At 47.1% G+C, this 15,837-nt stretch overlaps 2 protein-coding genes across 4 annotated transcripts in view; both read right to left on the reverse strand.

Annotated features, from left to right (window-relative positions):
• The window catches only part of OTOP1 (otopetrin 1), a 30,484-nt gene extending 29,260 nt beyond the window's left edge, over positions 1-1,224 (reverse strand). Inside the window, exon 1 of the mRNA XM_003800183.1 lies at positions 789-1,224. Coding sequence (XP_003800231.1) covers positions 789-1,200 — 412 coding nt within the window. The 5' untranslated portion in view covers positions 1,201-1,224. The remainder of the gene's footprint in view (positions 1-788) is intronic.
• The window catches only part of TMEM128 (transmembrane protein 128), a 42,197-nt gene that overhangs the window by 10,223 nt on the left and 16,137 nt on the right, over positions 1-15,837 (reverse strand). For 2 of the 3 annotated variants that reach the window (XM_003800184.3, XM_023519321.1), the window contains exon 4: positions 13,797-13,903. In XM_003800184.3, the coding sequence (XP_003800232.1) occupies positions 13,804-13,903 (100 nt within the window). In that variant the 3' untranslated portion in view covers positions 13,797-13,803. Of the gene's footprint in view, positions 1-11,968; positions 12,553-13,796; positions 13,904-15,837 lie in introns of those variants that run through there. The other variant, XM_023519320.1, reaches the window with a different exon arrangement.

The following is a 15,837-nucleotide window of genomic DNA, read 5'->3' on the forward strand; positions in this document are numbered from 1 at the left end:
CACAGAGGGAGCACAGGCCTGGCCCAGGACAGTGAAGAGAATTCCCTGCCAGGCACATGCACAGAACGTGGCATTTGGGTAAGACCTTTAGAGGGAAGGTAGGAAGAACCTCCCTGTGCCCAGCAGTCACCAGGCCCCATTCAGTGTGTGCTCCCATCTACAGATGTCGAAACTAGGGCTCAGGGTGGGGCAATCAAGTATCTGACCCACTCACCTACTCCATGCCAGGCCCTGAGGTGACTTCAGGAGTGAGACGAACATCCCAGTGCTTCCCAGGGGACTGAAGGGACGGATGTGTCAATAAGAGCAACAGGACACAGTGAGGGTTACAGGGGTGTCGTCAGAATCACTAAGGGTGGGGAGAAGTTCAGGGAAGCATTTGGTGAGGCCTGAGCCACGTCCTGGAAAGCAGGGGATAGGGGGACGGTCCAGGAGGAGGTAACAAAACATGTGAAGGCAAGGAGGCATGCAACATCCATCGAACAAAGGTCTTTGAGAATAACTGGAGCACAAGATGCGGGGCAAAGAAGGGGTAAATGAAAGAGGCCATCTGCGGCCAAAGCTGAGAAGGCGGCGAGCTCCGCGGGTCAGTGTAAGTCCTGCCTAGCGTTACAGGGGGAGACTGAGGAGGTGGCTGTGCTGCTGGGAGGTGAGGCAAGAGCCTGGAGGCGGGGGAAGTTGCTGCACGACCCAGGCTGGAGAAAGAAGAGAGACGGAAGGACAAGAGGAGGGAGCTGGGAGAGACGGACGCAAAGACAGAGCAGGACCGGCAGAGGGGCCCGACTCACCGCGCAGCCAGCCGGCGCCCGCGTGCTTGTCCTTGAGGCGGATGAGGCGGCGCTGGGCGTAGCTGCGGCCCACGTACCACAGCATCCAGAGCAGCTGCAGCAGCATGAGCGCGGTGAGGAAGCACAGCAGGTCGCTCTTGCCCACGCCCGACGCGTGCACCGCCCAGGCCAGCAGCAGCAGTAGCCCCGCCATGAACACGTTCAGCCCATACTGGCTGCTCAGCGCCTCCGCCAGCTTTTGCGGGAAGGGGGCGTGGACAGCGCCCCGCCGAGAAGCCGGGGGCTGCGGTGACCGCGAGGACCTCAAGGCCGCGAGCTGGGGCGGCGGGCAGGACGTGGGCCTCGACGAGCCCGCGCCCGAGGCTTTCACAGCTGCCTGGGGCGAGGCGGGCGCCCCCAGGTCCTGGGGCATCTTGGGGACACCAGCACCGACTCTTGTCCCGGGCCCGCCTGCTGCCCCTCGTTCCTGTCCTTGCCCCGACGCCCTCTGCCCCTACCCTTATTCGCCTCCCCTTCCCTCCGACGCCTGACCTCGTCCCGTGCCCCTTTGCCCTCGTCAAGGTGCCAGCCCGTCCACTTTCTCCGCCTCCACCCCGCTGACCCGGGTGTCTACTTGTTCACTGCCGCCCCCTGCCCGCGTCCCCTCACTTGGCAACGCCAGGGGCAGCCTCTCTCCCACTACGGGACCCACCTGGGACAGCTCCCCGCTCCTGCCCCCCGGCCGCCCGCACTCCGGGCCCCAGCCTGCCGTCCCGCGCCAAGACCGGGACACGCCGGGGGTAGACGCGCTCCCCGGGGTTGCGGCGAGTGGGTAGAAGGGCCTCCCCCACCAGTCTGAGGGCTGGGCACGGCGGGCCTGGCTGAGGCCTGACCGGGTGCCTGGGGCTGCTCCGGGCTGTCCCCCAGGGTCAGTGTCGCGGGACCCAGAGGTCGGGGTGCGGGCAGGCGTCTGTCCTCGTCCCTGCCTCTTTATCTGGTGTGCCTTCTGTGTTCAGGTCACGCTATGCCTGGCCTGTCTTCGGGTGTGTCTGGTTAGGGGTGGGGGAGCGCGGGTCCCCAGATCTATGAAAAGGGGGAGGGGCCGTCTTCCTGTGGGTTTCTCTGGCTGTCAGTCGGGCGTGCCCGTGTGTGGGCTGCCAGATGCCCCGACACAGAAGACCTGAGTCACTTTCGAGAAAAGAGACCATCGCTCGCCCTCCTTCAGAGGAGCAAGGAGGCGCTCCAGGACAGAGTTGAAGGGGGTTCCCCAGGGGTCTGCCCTGGAGCCTCAGGCTCCCAGGCAGTTCCCTTCCCTCAAGCCTTCAACCCGCCCGCTCCCTTTTGAAGCCGGTGTTCCCGGGAAAGCCTCTGAGGAGCGCACTGAGTCTGCCCGCCTGCCCAGGAGGCCACCTGAGAAGTTTCTGCTAAAGGGGGAGCAAGGTGGGCTTGGACCCCAGCAACAGGTGGCAGAGGGGGGAGAGCCCCAGCGCAGCAGCACAGCGCTGTCACCAGAAGGCACTCTCTCCCTCTTTGAGGTTCAGCTGTCACTTTTTTAAAAAATCCTTAATTTTTGAACAGGGGCTTTCCTTTTGCGCTGAGTAAAGAACTGCAGTAGTTGGTTGGGGGGGGGCGGGCAGGGAAGGCATCAGCCTGGAGACCTTCCTTGCCTTCATTCATTTACTTGACCAACCGAATTATCTAACACGGAATCATTTAGCAAACTGTTCTGGGCTCTGGGGAATCAGCTGACTCTGCATGAGAGCTGACTTCAGGTGGAGCAAGGCTCAGGGGACGAGTATTGAATGGGTGCTCACTGGGAAAATGGAAAGAGACTGACTCCTCACTTGTAGGAGCTTGGGGAGGAACAGGGGAGACAGAGTGAGCATTCCCTCCTCCAGCAGCCTGAGAGGAGGCTGGCAGGAGCCGGGCTAGAAGACCAGAGAGGTCCAGGCAGGCGGCAGCTCCGGGGAGGATTGGGAACATGCAAAGATACGCACGTGGTTACAGGGGTTGTAATCAGGGACCCTTGCCACCAAGTGTCCTGAGTGAAGCTCCACACATGCGCTTAGCTAGGTGAGTGTGCAGAGGAGGCCTGGCTCTGCGGGTCAGAGCGGGTGTGGAACTGGCTCAGGACACGGCTTCCTGCAGCATTCTGTCCCCTTGCCTTGCTTCCTTCTCTTCAGCAGTCACCTGTGATGTGCCAACATGCGAGGTCTGTCTCCCACTGTAACAAACGCGCTATGAGAAGGCTTGTGTCCAGCTGGTCCATGGCTGATATCTCCAGCATGTTGAACAGGGAAACCCAGCACATAGTAGGCACTAAATAAATGTGTTGGATGAGCAGATGGGCAGATGGCTGCAACAGGAAGGTGCTCTTCATGCTGCCTATTCACTGCATCCCAGTGCACTGACCCACCTCTCCATCACTCTATTTCTCACCCATAAACTATTTATTAGGAACTGTTTACTTTTTAACCATCTTTCCAATTCTGACCTCCCTCATGACACAACCATGTCTGGTTCATTCTTCTAGCACCCAGTATGTGCTTTTTAAATATCCACTAATAAATGTACACTGAGCATTGCACATGTGCCAGGTACTGTGCGAGGCCTGGGCACAACAAGGTGAAACCCACACTCTGTGCCAAGTGCCAAAGGAACCTGGATGTGAGGAAGACTACTAGTGCCTGGCAGATGGCAGGGGCCCCATGCATGTTCCAAGTTCCAAAGTTCCAAAAACCCCTGGTTTTATTTCACTCTAAACTTTTACAGAATACATTCCCATCCATTTTCTCTTTTTCATAAATCAGCTCAATTTTTGCAGGAAAATACAATATCAAGTGGTGGTTAGGTGGGCTGCAGGGTTTTGATCCAAGCTCCATCACTTACTGGTATGTGACCCTGGGCAAGTTACTGAACCTGTCTGTATCTCCATATCTTCATCTGTAAAACAAACTTCTTAAATTATGTGCCCATAATAATTAATATTTTAGTTAAAAATAATAAAATACCCATTCTTGGCCAGGTCTGGTAGCTCATGCCTGTAATCCCAGCAATTGGGAGGCCAAGTCAAGAGGATCACTTGAAACCAGCAGTTTGAGACCAGCCTGAATAACATAGAGCCCATCACTACAAAAAATTTTAAATTGCCAGGCAATGTAGCATGCACCCTGTAGTCCCAGCTACTCAGGTGGCTGAGCTGGGGCGAGGGCATGGAGGGGACCAGCTGTCCGTCAACCTGTGCTCCTCCATGCCGATCACACAGAGTCAGTACTGGCAAGTGGCTGCCCAGCCCAGACTCTAATTTGGGGTGCTCCTTGCATCTAGGTGGGGCCAAGCAACTAAGTGCTGACCAGTGGAGTGTGGGCAGGAGAGCTGTGTGAACTCCTGGGCCTTGATCATGGAAGCCTCCCACCACATCCTCCCCTCCTCTAGCCGGATGTGACACCAGCACCAAGAACAACCTTGGAGCCTCATGCTGAAGATGGCTGATGTGTCAGCCCAAGTCTCCCAGTGACCTGTGAAGTAGATTCTCCGCAGGGAAGCCGGACTTCACTGTGAGTGAGAAATAAACTTCCATTGTGCTAAATCATAGCACGTTTGAAATCTATCTGTTATAGATACTCATAGTACTTGAACTTGTTGAGTACAAACATGATTCAGTCCCTGTCTGAAAATGAGGTGGGGCCACAGCCTCTGGGCTACCTGGAATCTTTTAAATAATCAATGAATTGTGAATGAGTTTCTGCACAGCAACAGAAGCTTACCCTCTGTATTCTATACTCAAGACGACGCTCAAATTCAGAGATTTACCCATACTGCTTTCTGCCTTCTGCGATTCTTTTCAAAGGCCTGAAATTTCTTTCACAGGATCCCCAATTTCTTATGACTGAGACCTGCTCAGTGGTGGGCAAAGCAAGGAGTCAGGAATTTCACTCTGATGGCACCAAGCGCCTTGCGTTCACCTTGTTCAGAGCCTGTTACCTCTGCCTTGTTGCCCTGTGAGAACTGGCGGCACAACTCAGCATAAGGGGCTGGACATACCCTGCCCAGGCAGCGGGCTCCCAGCGGCAATTCAGTGCCACACAGATGATGGTGATACTTGCTACCCTGAGACATGGCTCCTTGTTTCCAGTGAAGACAATGGGACCTCAGAGGGCCAGAAGCCAGCCAGCACACTGGACTACCAAGGCTGACACAGGCACATTACCATGAAGGGCAGTAGGACCCATGTGGCATTAGGACATTTTGCCCTCAGTCACCTTTGGTGGTGGCTGTGTCAGTCTGGTATTTTGAAGTATAAAAGAGTTTGACAGCATACCCGTTTCTTAGGATGAGTGCAACAAAGCACCATAAACTGGGTGGCAAGGGAAATTGATTCTCTGAGTTTTAGAAGCCATGAGTCTGAAGTGAAGGTGTCACAGGACCACAGCCTCTCTGAGGCTTTCAAGCTCCTGCCTTGTCTTGCTTTGGTGGTTGCTGGTATCACCGGCTTTCCTTGGCTTGTGGCTGCATCACCCCCACTCTGCCTTTGTTATCACATGTCCCTCTTCTCTGTGCTTGTGTCTCTTTTCCTCGTTTTATAAGGACACTTGTCATACTAGATGAAAGGCCTGGCCTACTCCAGTAAGAACCCATCTTAAGGCCAGGCACGGTGGCTCATACCTATAATCCCAGCAGTTTGGGAGGCTGAGACAAAAGCATCTCTTGAGCTCAGGAGCTGGAGACCAACTTGAACAAGAGTGAGATCCCATCTGTACTAAAAATAGAAAAATTAGCCCAGTGTGGTGGCAGGCACCTGTAATTCCAGCTACTCAGGAGGCTAACGGATCACTTGAACCCAAGAGTTTGAGGTTTCTGTGAGCTATGATGATGCCACTGCATTCTAGCCTGGGCAACCAAAAGAGACTCTGTCAAAAAAAAAAAAAAAAAAAAAAGAGGGAGGGAGGGAAGAACTCATCTCGATTTGTGCCCTAATTAAATTTACAAAGTTCCACTTTTCATGTCACATTCAGAGGTACGAGGTAGGACTTCAACATATCTTCTAGTGAGATAAAATTCAACTCATAGCAGGCAGCCTATTCACAATAGTTAAAATACGGAATCAACCTAAGTCCCCATCAGTGGGTGAATGGATAAAAAGAAAATGTGGTGTATAGACACAATGGAATGTTATTCAGCTTTTAAAAAGAAGGAAATCCTGCCATTTGCAACATGGATAAACCTGGAAGACATTATGTTCAGTGAAAAAGCCAGGCACAGAAAGACAAATACCACATCATCTTATTTATATGTGGAACCTGAAAAGTTGAGGTTACAGAAGACTGCAGAATGGTGATTACCAGGGACTTTGAGAGATAGGTTTGGCATTTCAGTCAGACAAGAAAAGTAAGTTCCAGGGGGCTAATGTACAACATGGTGACTTAGCATTAATGAAGATATATGGTATTCTCTTTTTCTTCTTTTGGTTGTTTTTTGTTTGTTAGTTTCCTTTTTTGAGATAGTGTCTTGCTCTGTTGCCCAGGCTGCTGGAGTGCGGTGGTGTCACGTTAACTTAATGTAACCTCAAACTCCCAGGCTCGGCTCAGCACCTGTGACTCAAGCAGCTAAGGTGCCAGCCACAGACACCTGAGCTAGTGGGTTCAAATCCAGCTGGGGCCCACCAAACAACAATGACGGCTGCAACCAAAAAATAGCTGGGCGTTACGGCAGGCGCCTGTAGTCCCAGCTACTTGGGAGGCAGAGGCAGGAAAATCGTTTGAGCCCAGGATTTGGAGGCTGCTGTGAGCTGTGATGCCAGAGCACTCTACCCAGGGCAACAGCTTGAGGCTCTGTCTCCCCCCTCCACCCAAAAAAGCAACTCCTAGGCTCAAGTGATCCTCCTGCCTTGGCCTCCAAGTGCTGGGATTACAGGCATGAGCAAACACACATGGCCTCTATTTTTCCACCTAGGCATTACTGACCAGGAAGTATATGGTATTCTTGACAACTGCTAAGAAAGTTGATTTTAAGAGTTCTCACCACAAAGAAATAAATGCATGTAATAGTGCATATGTTATTTAGTTTAATTTACCCATTTCACAATGTGTGAGACTTTCAAATGTTCATGCAAAAATGGAATTAAGGGCGGTGCTGTGGCTCAGTGGGTAGGGCACTAGCCCCATATACTGAAGGTGGAGGGTTCAAACCAGGCCCTGGCCAAATTGCAACCAAAGAAAACCAAAAACCAAACAAAAACAGAATTAAGAGACAAAAATAAAATATATAAGCTTTGTTTTTCAACATAAGCTCCAACAAGTTCATTACACTCTTGTAAGCAAAGATATCATCCAGTCCATCTCTAAAGAGGTGAGAGTCCTGGGAACTTAACCATGTCAATTCAGTCCTTTCTGCATTATTTACTGAAGAAAAATGGGTGCCCCTTTTTAGATTTTTTTTAAGATTGGTGGGGAAAAAGTCAGAAGCAGCCAAATCAGAACTGTAAGATAGATGCCTAATGATTGCCCACTGAAATTCTCTGCTTGGAGGACTTTCAAGTGAAACTAAGGGATTTTCTGCTAAAAGTTTGACTAATTTTCTTCAAACACTCTCATAATAAGCAGATATTATAATTCTTTAGCCCTCCAAAATCAACAAGCAAAATACCTTGAATATTCCAAAAAACTGTTACCTTAACCTTTTTGACTGGTCTATTTTTTTGGTTTTTTTTTTGAGACAGAGTCTCACTTTATCACCCTCAGTAGAGTGCCGTAGCGTCACAGCTCACCACAACCTCAAACTCTTGGGCTTAAGCAATTCTCTTGCCTCAGCCTCCCAAGTAGCTGGGACTATAGGCGCCCACCACAATGCCTGGCTATACTTTTGTTTCTTTTTTCTTTTTTTGCTGTCTGGAGGCAGCAAGTTCTTTTTTATTTTATTTTATTTTTTTTTAGAGACAGTCTCACTTTATCGCCCTCAGTAGAGTGCCATTGTGTCGCAGCTTACAGCAACCTCCAACTCCTGGGCTTAGGCGATTCTCTTGCCTCAGCCTCTGGAGTAGTTTGGACTACAGGCACCCACCACAACGCCTGGCTATTTTGTAGTTGTTGTTGCAGTTTGGCTGGGGCTGGGTTTGAACCCTCCACCCTCGGTATATGGGAATGGTGTCTTACCCACTGAGCCACAGGTGCCACCCATGCCTGACTATTTTTTAGAGATGAGGTATTGCTCTGGCTCAGGCTGCTCTTGAACCCATAAGCTCAGGCAATCCACCTGCTTCGGCCTCCCAAGTGCTGGCATGAGCCTGGATGACTGGTCTATTTGTGCTTTGGCTGAACCTGGTCTACCTCTTGGTGGCCACTGCTTTGTCTTCAGGATTATACTGGTAAAGCCACATTTCATCTTCTGTTACAGTTCTTCAAAGAAATACTTCATCAGGCTCTTGATATTAATTTTTTTTTTTTTGAGACAGGGCCTCAAGCTATCCCCCTGGGTAGAGTGCTGTGGCATCACAGCTCACAGCAATCTCCAACTCCTGGGCTCAAGCAAGTCTCCCGCCTCAGCCTCCCAAGTAGCTGGGACCACAGGCGCCCACCACAATGCCCGGCTATTTTTTGGTTGCAGCCCTCATTGTTGTTTGGCGGGCCCGGGCTGGATTCAAACTCGCCACCTTAGGTGTACGTGGCTGGTGCCTTAGCCACTTGAGCCACAGGCGCCAAGCCTTGATATCAATTTTTTTAAATTTCCACTGAAGATTGACTGAGCATAGTGGCTCATGCCTGTAATCTCAGCACTTTCCAAGGCTAACGCAAGAGGATCACTTGAGCCCAGGAGTTTGAGTCCAGCCTGGGCAACATAGTGAGACCCCATCTCTACAAAACATTTAACAGCCAGGCATGATGACATGTAGCCCCAGCTACTCAGGAAATTGAGGGTAAAGGATTGCATAAGCCCAGGAGCTGGAAGATGCAATGAGCCATGATGATGCTACTGAACTCCAGCCTGGGCCACAGAACAAGATTCTGTCTCTTAAAATAATTAAAAATAAATAAATAAATAAAATTTTTATTGCAAGCTCTGCTGTTGTCTACAGCTGATCTGGGAGCAACAGTTTAGGCACTCATCAAGTGGAAAGTTTGTTCCACATTACTTTTTCACCAAGAATTACATAAACAGAAACAACTGATGAGCAGTCACGTGAGATGCAAATCTCCACACTCCAGATCCATTCTGAAAGACCTAACCACATCCTCCTTCTCCAATTCTTCTTGTCACAGTCTTCTGACTCTCGTCTTTTCAAGTCACTGGCCATCCAGCCGAGCTCTGAGCCTGTGAGCAGCCACCTGTGACATGGAATAGGTTTGCACTCTGGATGTCTCTTAATCCAAAGTGGTCGACCAAAAGCAGCACTCACCACAATGCTCACTGGGAGAGTTTTCCTGCACCACTGTCCTTTGGGGCCACCACTGGGTGAGGCTGTGATGCTGTAGCCATCTGCTTTGGGTTGATGACATCCTATCACACAGAAGGCTATTCAATTTCAAACTCAGTTTTCTTACCAAAAAAAAAGACTCAGAGTGAAATAGAAGCTAGACTTTTAACACACTTTTAGGAAACGACACTGGTCCCAAATCTCACCTGAACTTCAAAATTGCTACGGACTGAGTGCATGCCTTCTTTAACATTTTTTGAATGGGGGGGGGGTGTCTATTGCAGCTACTCTGTGTCTGTCTCATTACTAATATGACTGGGGTGCTGGTGGCAGGTAACTTGCTTATAATGTTCAGATTAAAAGAACCCTACCCCTGAGGAACTTTACCTGCACCTGTTACTGATTTAGAGGATGAGTTCCTGGACTCAAGCCTGAGCCTAGGCTGCCTGGAGGATGACTTCTGTATGTATGAGGATATAGGTAATTTGTAGACAGCGATCCCCAAAATTGTCAACTTGACATTCCTTCTTCAGGACTGTGGGAAGTCATGTCCTATTACACCTAGTGCCTAGACACTTAGCCCTTCTTTCCTAAAACTATCCTACTTAATGTCCTATACAAGAGGTGGTTCTTCATGTTTCCCTGGATTACTGTCCAATGCATTCTTTTGCTAAAGTGTAGCCAGAGAGCGGTTTTTGTTGCATAAAAGCAAATACAGCCAGGAACTTTAAATCCTGTTTGAAGTCCCCTAGAAAGTCCATTCAGTTCTAATTGGGTTTTTACCCTAGTGAACTAATTAGGTTCCATTATCCCTGTGTTCCCTACCAATCTTAACATCCTAGCTTCTGCAAAGATGTCTCTACCCAAACTGGCTAGGGGAGTAAGAGAGGTGTGGACCCAGCTACACATGAGAATCCCTAGAAGCACTCTTCCAACAACATGGATAGCTTCAGCCACCAACTGAACCAGAGCCTCTGAGCCCTGGGCTTGGCCAGTGGTGTACTACCAGGTTGAAAGCTGGGTCCTGACACTGATCATCAAAGGCAGAGCATCACACACTTGCTCTATCACACCCCAAACTTTAATGATAAAGATCTACAATGTTTTTTTGTATGAAAGGTCTTTATTGGTGGGGGAGGAAGGTTGCAGAGCAGCACTAAGGAGGAGAGAAAAAGAGAAGAAAAAAGGGGAGAGAAAAGGAGGAGAGCAAAGAGGCGAGAGGAGAGGAGAGAGGAGAGTGAGTGGAGGAGGAGAAAAGAGCTACAAACATCATTTTACTCATTACTCCTGCACCTTAGGAGTCCCTTCTATAGGCTTGTTTGGGAGCAATAACAAGACACTTTTAATAGCTATAATAAAGCAAAAATGCATTAAGTACTTTGCATAGGAGTTATTTTACAGGAATAGGGACTAGTCATGACCCTGTTTAAACAAATTTATCAAAATGTCTCTTTTTAAGTAGGACTATCTGCACACCATTCTTCTTGGCCATAGTCATTGGCTCTCAGCTAATCAGATCTGAACAAATTGTGCTAAACAGAAAATCTCAGCCTTAGATTTCTATCCAAGTTGCAAAAACACTCTTCAAGAAAAGAAAATTAAAATAAAATGTATGAGAGCTGTCACTGGGGCACTCTTCTCTGGCCCCACGCAAGGTCCTTCCTGTGGGTCTGAACTCAGTGCTCTACCTTGCAGGGTGTGCAGCTTGAGCTTGCCCTGGACCTCACATCACTCACTTGGCTGCCTGAGTCTGGTCTTTGCTGGATCTTGCTATTTTAAAGAAAACGTGTACATCTTCACATACTGTGCACACAGACTGGGCTGAATTCCATGTACCAATCCTGATCCTTGATCCTGCTCTTTCTCCCCCGTCCCCATTACCACTTACTGAATGAGCACCTACTATGTTCTGGGCAGGGTAACAGGTTTTTTATAAGCAGTACTATATCCATAACCCTACAAGACAGATATTAGTCCCACTTTACAGCTGAAAAAGATTAAGTACCTCTTCCCCAAAAGGCTCCAGATCAAAAATGTTTTGGATTTTTTTCATATTTCAAAATATCTGCATTATACTCTGAAATCCAACATGCTACAATGAGCATGTCTTTTGAACATCACGTCAGTGATCAGATTCAGATTTTGGAGCATTTTGAATTTCAGATTTTTGGATTAAGGATATTCAATCTGTACTACTGGTCCTATAGCATGTGGCAGGGTGTCATGTGAACCACACAGAAGTGGGAAGTGGTGACTGAGTCACGTCACTTCTAGAAGAAACTTTATAGAAAAAAGAATCAACGTCAGGCACCGTCTGTGTCAGAGGCACCTTCTATGTCGCGATGCTTACGATATTTTCATTTAATGTGAATGTATTTGCATTTGAAGTGTCACTATGGGCGGCTGGCGATATGAACCCCCTGAGCCAGCTAAAACAATGACCACTGCAACAAAAAATAGCCGAGCATTGTGAAAGGCACCTGTAGTCCCAGCTACTTGGGAGGCTGAGGCAAGAGAATCGCTTAATCCCAAGAGTTTGAGGCTGTGAGCTGGGATGCCACAGCACTCTACCCAAGGTGACGGCTTGAGACTGTCTCAAAAAAAAAAGGAAAGTATCACTATGAGGTCTTTGAAGAGCAAAGTGCCAAGAGCTAAAAATGAAGCTATTCCAAAGTTTATATGAACAAAACCCACAAAGAAGTTGTAAAAATATTTTATTTAAATGGTACAGAAAAAATTATGTACACAGAAAAATGATTAAAAGTTCATGTTAAAAAATACTAAACACTCGGTAATTTACATGATAATAAAATCTAAAGTGATGAGAAAACAAACTAATTTGGTCCTCTCACCCAACAAAACTATTATAAAAATGAGATTATTTTCAATACTTATTGAAGCGGCACATGACAGCATAATTCCTTTATACACATTCAGTCATGCCATACAATGGACAGTTCTCCCTGTATGGAAGAGGGAACAATCTATTTAGCATAGTGGGAGTGCATTAGGCACCTATAATGAAACCACCACTTTCTCCAGAGTCAAACTGATTACATTGAAAAATAGTCATTTCTACATAACACAGACTTCTGAAAAATTCAATATTCATTTGAGTTTAAGAATATCCAAATGAAATATTTATTCTGACATCAACAGATCCACAAAGTCACAATTCTTCCCAGAAAATGACTCTCTTCCTAGATTCCAAAACGCACTGTAGCTTTTCCATTATCTGAAGTTGGATGTTTGATCTTTCACTTTAAATTCACACGTCCAGCTGGGCACACTGGCCCACACCTGAAGTCCCAGCTACTTGGGAGGTTGACAAAGGAGTTCAAGGCCAGACTGGGCAACACGGCAAGACTACCATCTCTTAAAAAAAAAACAAACATAAAAACTAACATGTCTTTAAAAATCTGAAAGAAAAAGTAGCATTTATGTCTCAAGTAAAACATTCTTCTTAAGCTACTAAATTTAAGAAGCACAGTTCAATCTATCTGTGACTATCTGGCTCTCTACTGCCAATTATAAATTCACGTCAGCAATAGGTCGAAAGCTCTCAAGCATCTGTAAAAACTCAAAACTGAACAGCCATAAAACACTTAACACCATTAGAAGGGGAGGGGTAGGTGACAGGGTGGGAGGAGGAAATGTTCGGTCATGTGTGGTCACAGAGACACAGGCTCAGAGGGACAGAGGGCCACTGTGTCAGCTCCAGGGGTCCCCAGACACACACAGTGCCTGGAGGGAGCTGCAGGCATCGGCACGGACACAGAGTGCTAAAGATGCTTTTCAGCCTGGCAACAAGGAGATTACCTTCATTTCTTCCTTACACAGTTACAGTTACAGTTAACTACAGTTACAGTTACAGTGACTTTCCTATAAAATCTCACAGGGAATATATGTTGTTTGTTAGCTGAAAAGTCAGTTTTCATTGGTTTCCTGATAATTTAGTGTATTAACTTTTACTTCTCTGGGCTTCCGCAGTTTCTGTATCTATAAACTGCTGTATAAAGTAGTTTTCCTCAAAGTTTTGATGTAAGTGACATGAGGGGAGGGACTGCCTCGTCTTTGCCACGCTGCCCCTAAGCAGTGTTCGTACTCAATACACACTGTGCGGTGGCAGCAGGCCCAAGGCTGAGTGGGCTACGGGAGGGCAGAAACTCTATATACCAAAAAAATATCAGTGTGTATCAACTAGTTATGAGGCAGCCACGACAGAAGACAGCCATGGTTTTTTCCCCCCAATTAGGTAAAATTGCCCATTCTTCCTGTATTCCCATTCCTGAATAACAGTCTAGTTAAGAGCCACCAGCTGCAAACTGATGGATACTGACTTCAACACAAAATGGTCTAATGTGTGAGCCTGACCATGTCGGAGGCACAGATCTTGTCTTTATGAGGCCTTTAAAAGCAGGTCTCCTTCTATAAAAAGTAGTTTACAAAAGATAGTGGTCTCAGTGCCTTTTATCTCAGAGGTCAATGGATTAACAGCTCTGGTGGAAACAGGATTAGAATAATTTACAAGTCACTGTTACAATACGTCCACTGAAAATCATCAGGAAAGATATTTTCAGATGAGTTCGTTATTAGACGTACCATTCCAGGTATCTTACCTCCTGGTCATCCGAGGAGTGAGATAAGCATTACAACCCCCATGAACTGGGTGAACAGCAGCACCGGGGTGAGGAATGACCACACATGCCACAGGGCAATGTTGAAGCTGAAAGGACAGAGAGAGCAGTCGCAGCCATGCCCGGACGCACACAGACATATTCATTCTGGACTCTATGTTTAAAAAACTCAATTTGGGAAAGTTCATCCAACCAGCAACTTTGCAAATACATAGTATTTCTCAGATACGTGATTTAGCCAATGATAAAAAAAAAAAAAACTCTGAACATACTTACGGAACTATCACAATTTCTTTAAAAAGTCCCTGGAACAGGATCCCTGAAGGTTTTCTAATAGGTATTGATCTGACTGAGAGAACCTGAGTTTAAAGGGCTACAGTCTCCTTTGATCATGTCACATACTAAACTATCATGGTAAAGAAAAAAAGTATATTCCCTTAAAAACGGAATGAAAAGCTAATCAATCATTTATAAGCTTTTAAATTTTTCATTGAGAAACACATTATTCCTATCACTAAAGTAAAACTAAACACTTTCTAAGTGCAAATAATTTCTAATGACTGAATTTGTAAATTGAGAATAGGGATACTTAGTGTGTTACTCTAACTTCTGCTGGCCTCAACCTCCTCATCTGCCAGCTGCTGTGTGATGTCATTTCCTCTGGGAAATGACACGAGGGGGGACCTTCTTTGTCTTTTTCACCCTGCCCCTAAGCATATAGACTAGAGTCAATTAAATAAGTTTTCAGGTAGTGACTGATTTTAATCTGTAATATTTTGATAAGTATGAATCTCAAATAATTATAATCCTTCTAAAAACTTAACATTTCTAGGGGTGATCTTAGTTACATGTGAAAAATCAAAATAACACATCTGTATGCCCACTTCACTGAATGATTGACAATACCATACCATAGTGTCAAACAGCCTTGGACTTTACAGAAAACATGTATTTATTTATTTATTTATTTATTTATTTTTAAGACAGAATCTCACTTTGTCACCCTTCGTAGAGTGTCAGGGCATCATACCTCAAAGCAACCTTAAACTCCTGGGCTTAAGCGATTCTTTTTTTTTTTTTTGGAGACAGAGTCTCACTTTGTCGCCCTTGGTAGAGTGCTATGGGATCACAGCTCACAGCAACCTCAAACTCTTGGGCTTAAGTGATTGTCTTGCCTTAGCCTCCTGAATAGCGGGACCACAGGCACCTGCTACAACGCCCAGCTATTTTTTTGTTGCAGTTTGGCTGGGGCCAGGTTTGAACCCACCACCCTCGATATATGGGGCCGGTGCCCTACTCACTGAGCCACAGGCAATGCCTGCTTAAGCAATTCTCCTGCCTCAACCTCCCAAGTAGCTGGAACTACAGGTGCCAGCCACAACACCCAGCTTTTTCTAGAGACAGGGTCTCAATCTGGCTCAGGCTGGTCTCCAACCTGTGAGCTCAGGCAATCCACCCACCTTGGTCTCCCAACTGCTGGGATTATAGGCGTGAGCCACCACACCCAGCCCCAAAAACATGCACTTAAACTGAATGCGCACTGGCCAGGCACAGTGGCTCATGCCTGTAATCCTAGCACTCTGGGAGGCCATAGCATGCGGATTTCTTGAGCTTAGTAGTTGGAGACCAGCCTGAGCAAGAACAAGACCCCATTTCTACTAAAAGTAGAAAAACTAGCCAGGCATTATGGCAGGTGCCTGTAGGGAACAGAGAAAGGAGGGAACAGGGAAAGGAGAAATTACCTCAGTTATTAGAGGAAAGAGCATTTTCAGTTGCTCAAGAGGCTGAGGTAGGAGGATCACTTGAGCCCAGGAATCTGAGGGTGCTGTGAGCTAGGCTGACGCCATGGACCTCTAGCTTGGGCAAGAGAATAAGACTCTATCTCAAAAATTAAGTAAATAAACTGAATATGTATAAAAGTATGTGATTTTTTCCAAAGCTAAATTCAATTAATAAATAAAGAAGGCTCGGCGCCTGTGGCTCAAGCGGCTAAGGCGCCAGCCACATACACCTAAGGTGGCGG

This window comes from Otolemur garnettii, unplaced genomic scaffold (genome assembly GCF_000181295.1).
Source record: "Otolemur garnettii isolate 467f Iridium unplaced genomic scaffold, OtoGar3 scaffold00171, whole genome shotgun sequence".
Classification (NCBI taxonomy): Eukaryota; Metazoa; Chordata; class Mammalia; order Primates; family Galagidae; genus Otolemur; species Otolemur garnettii.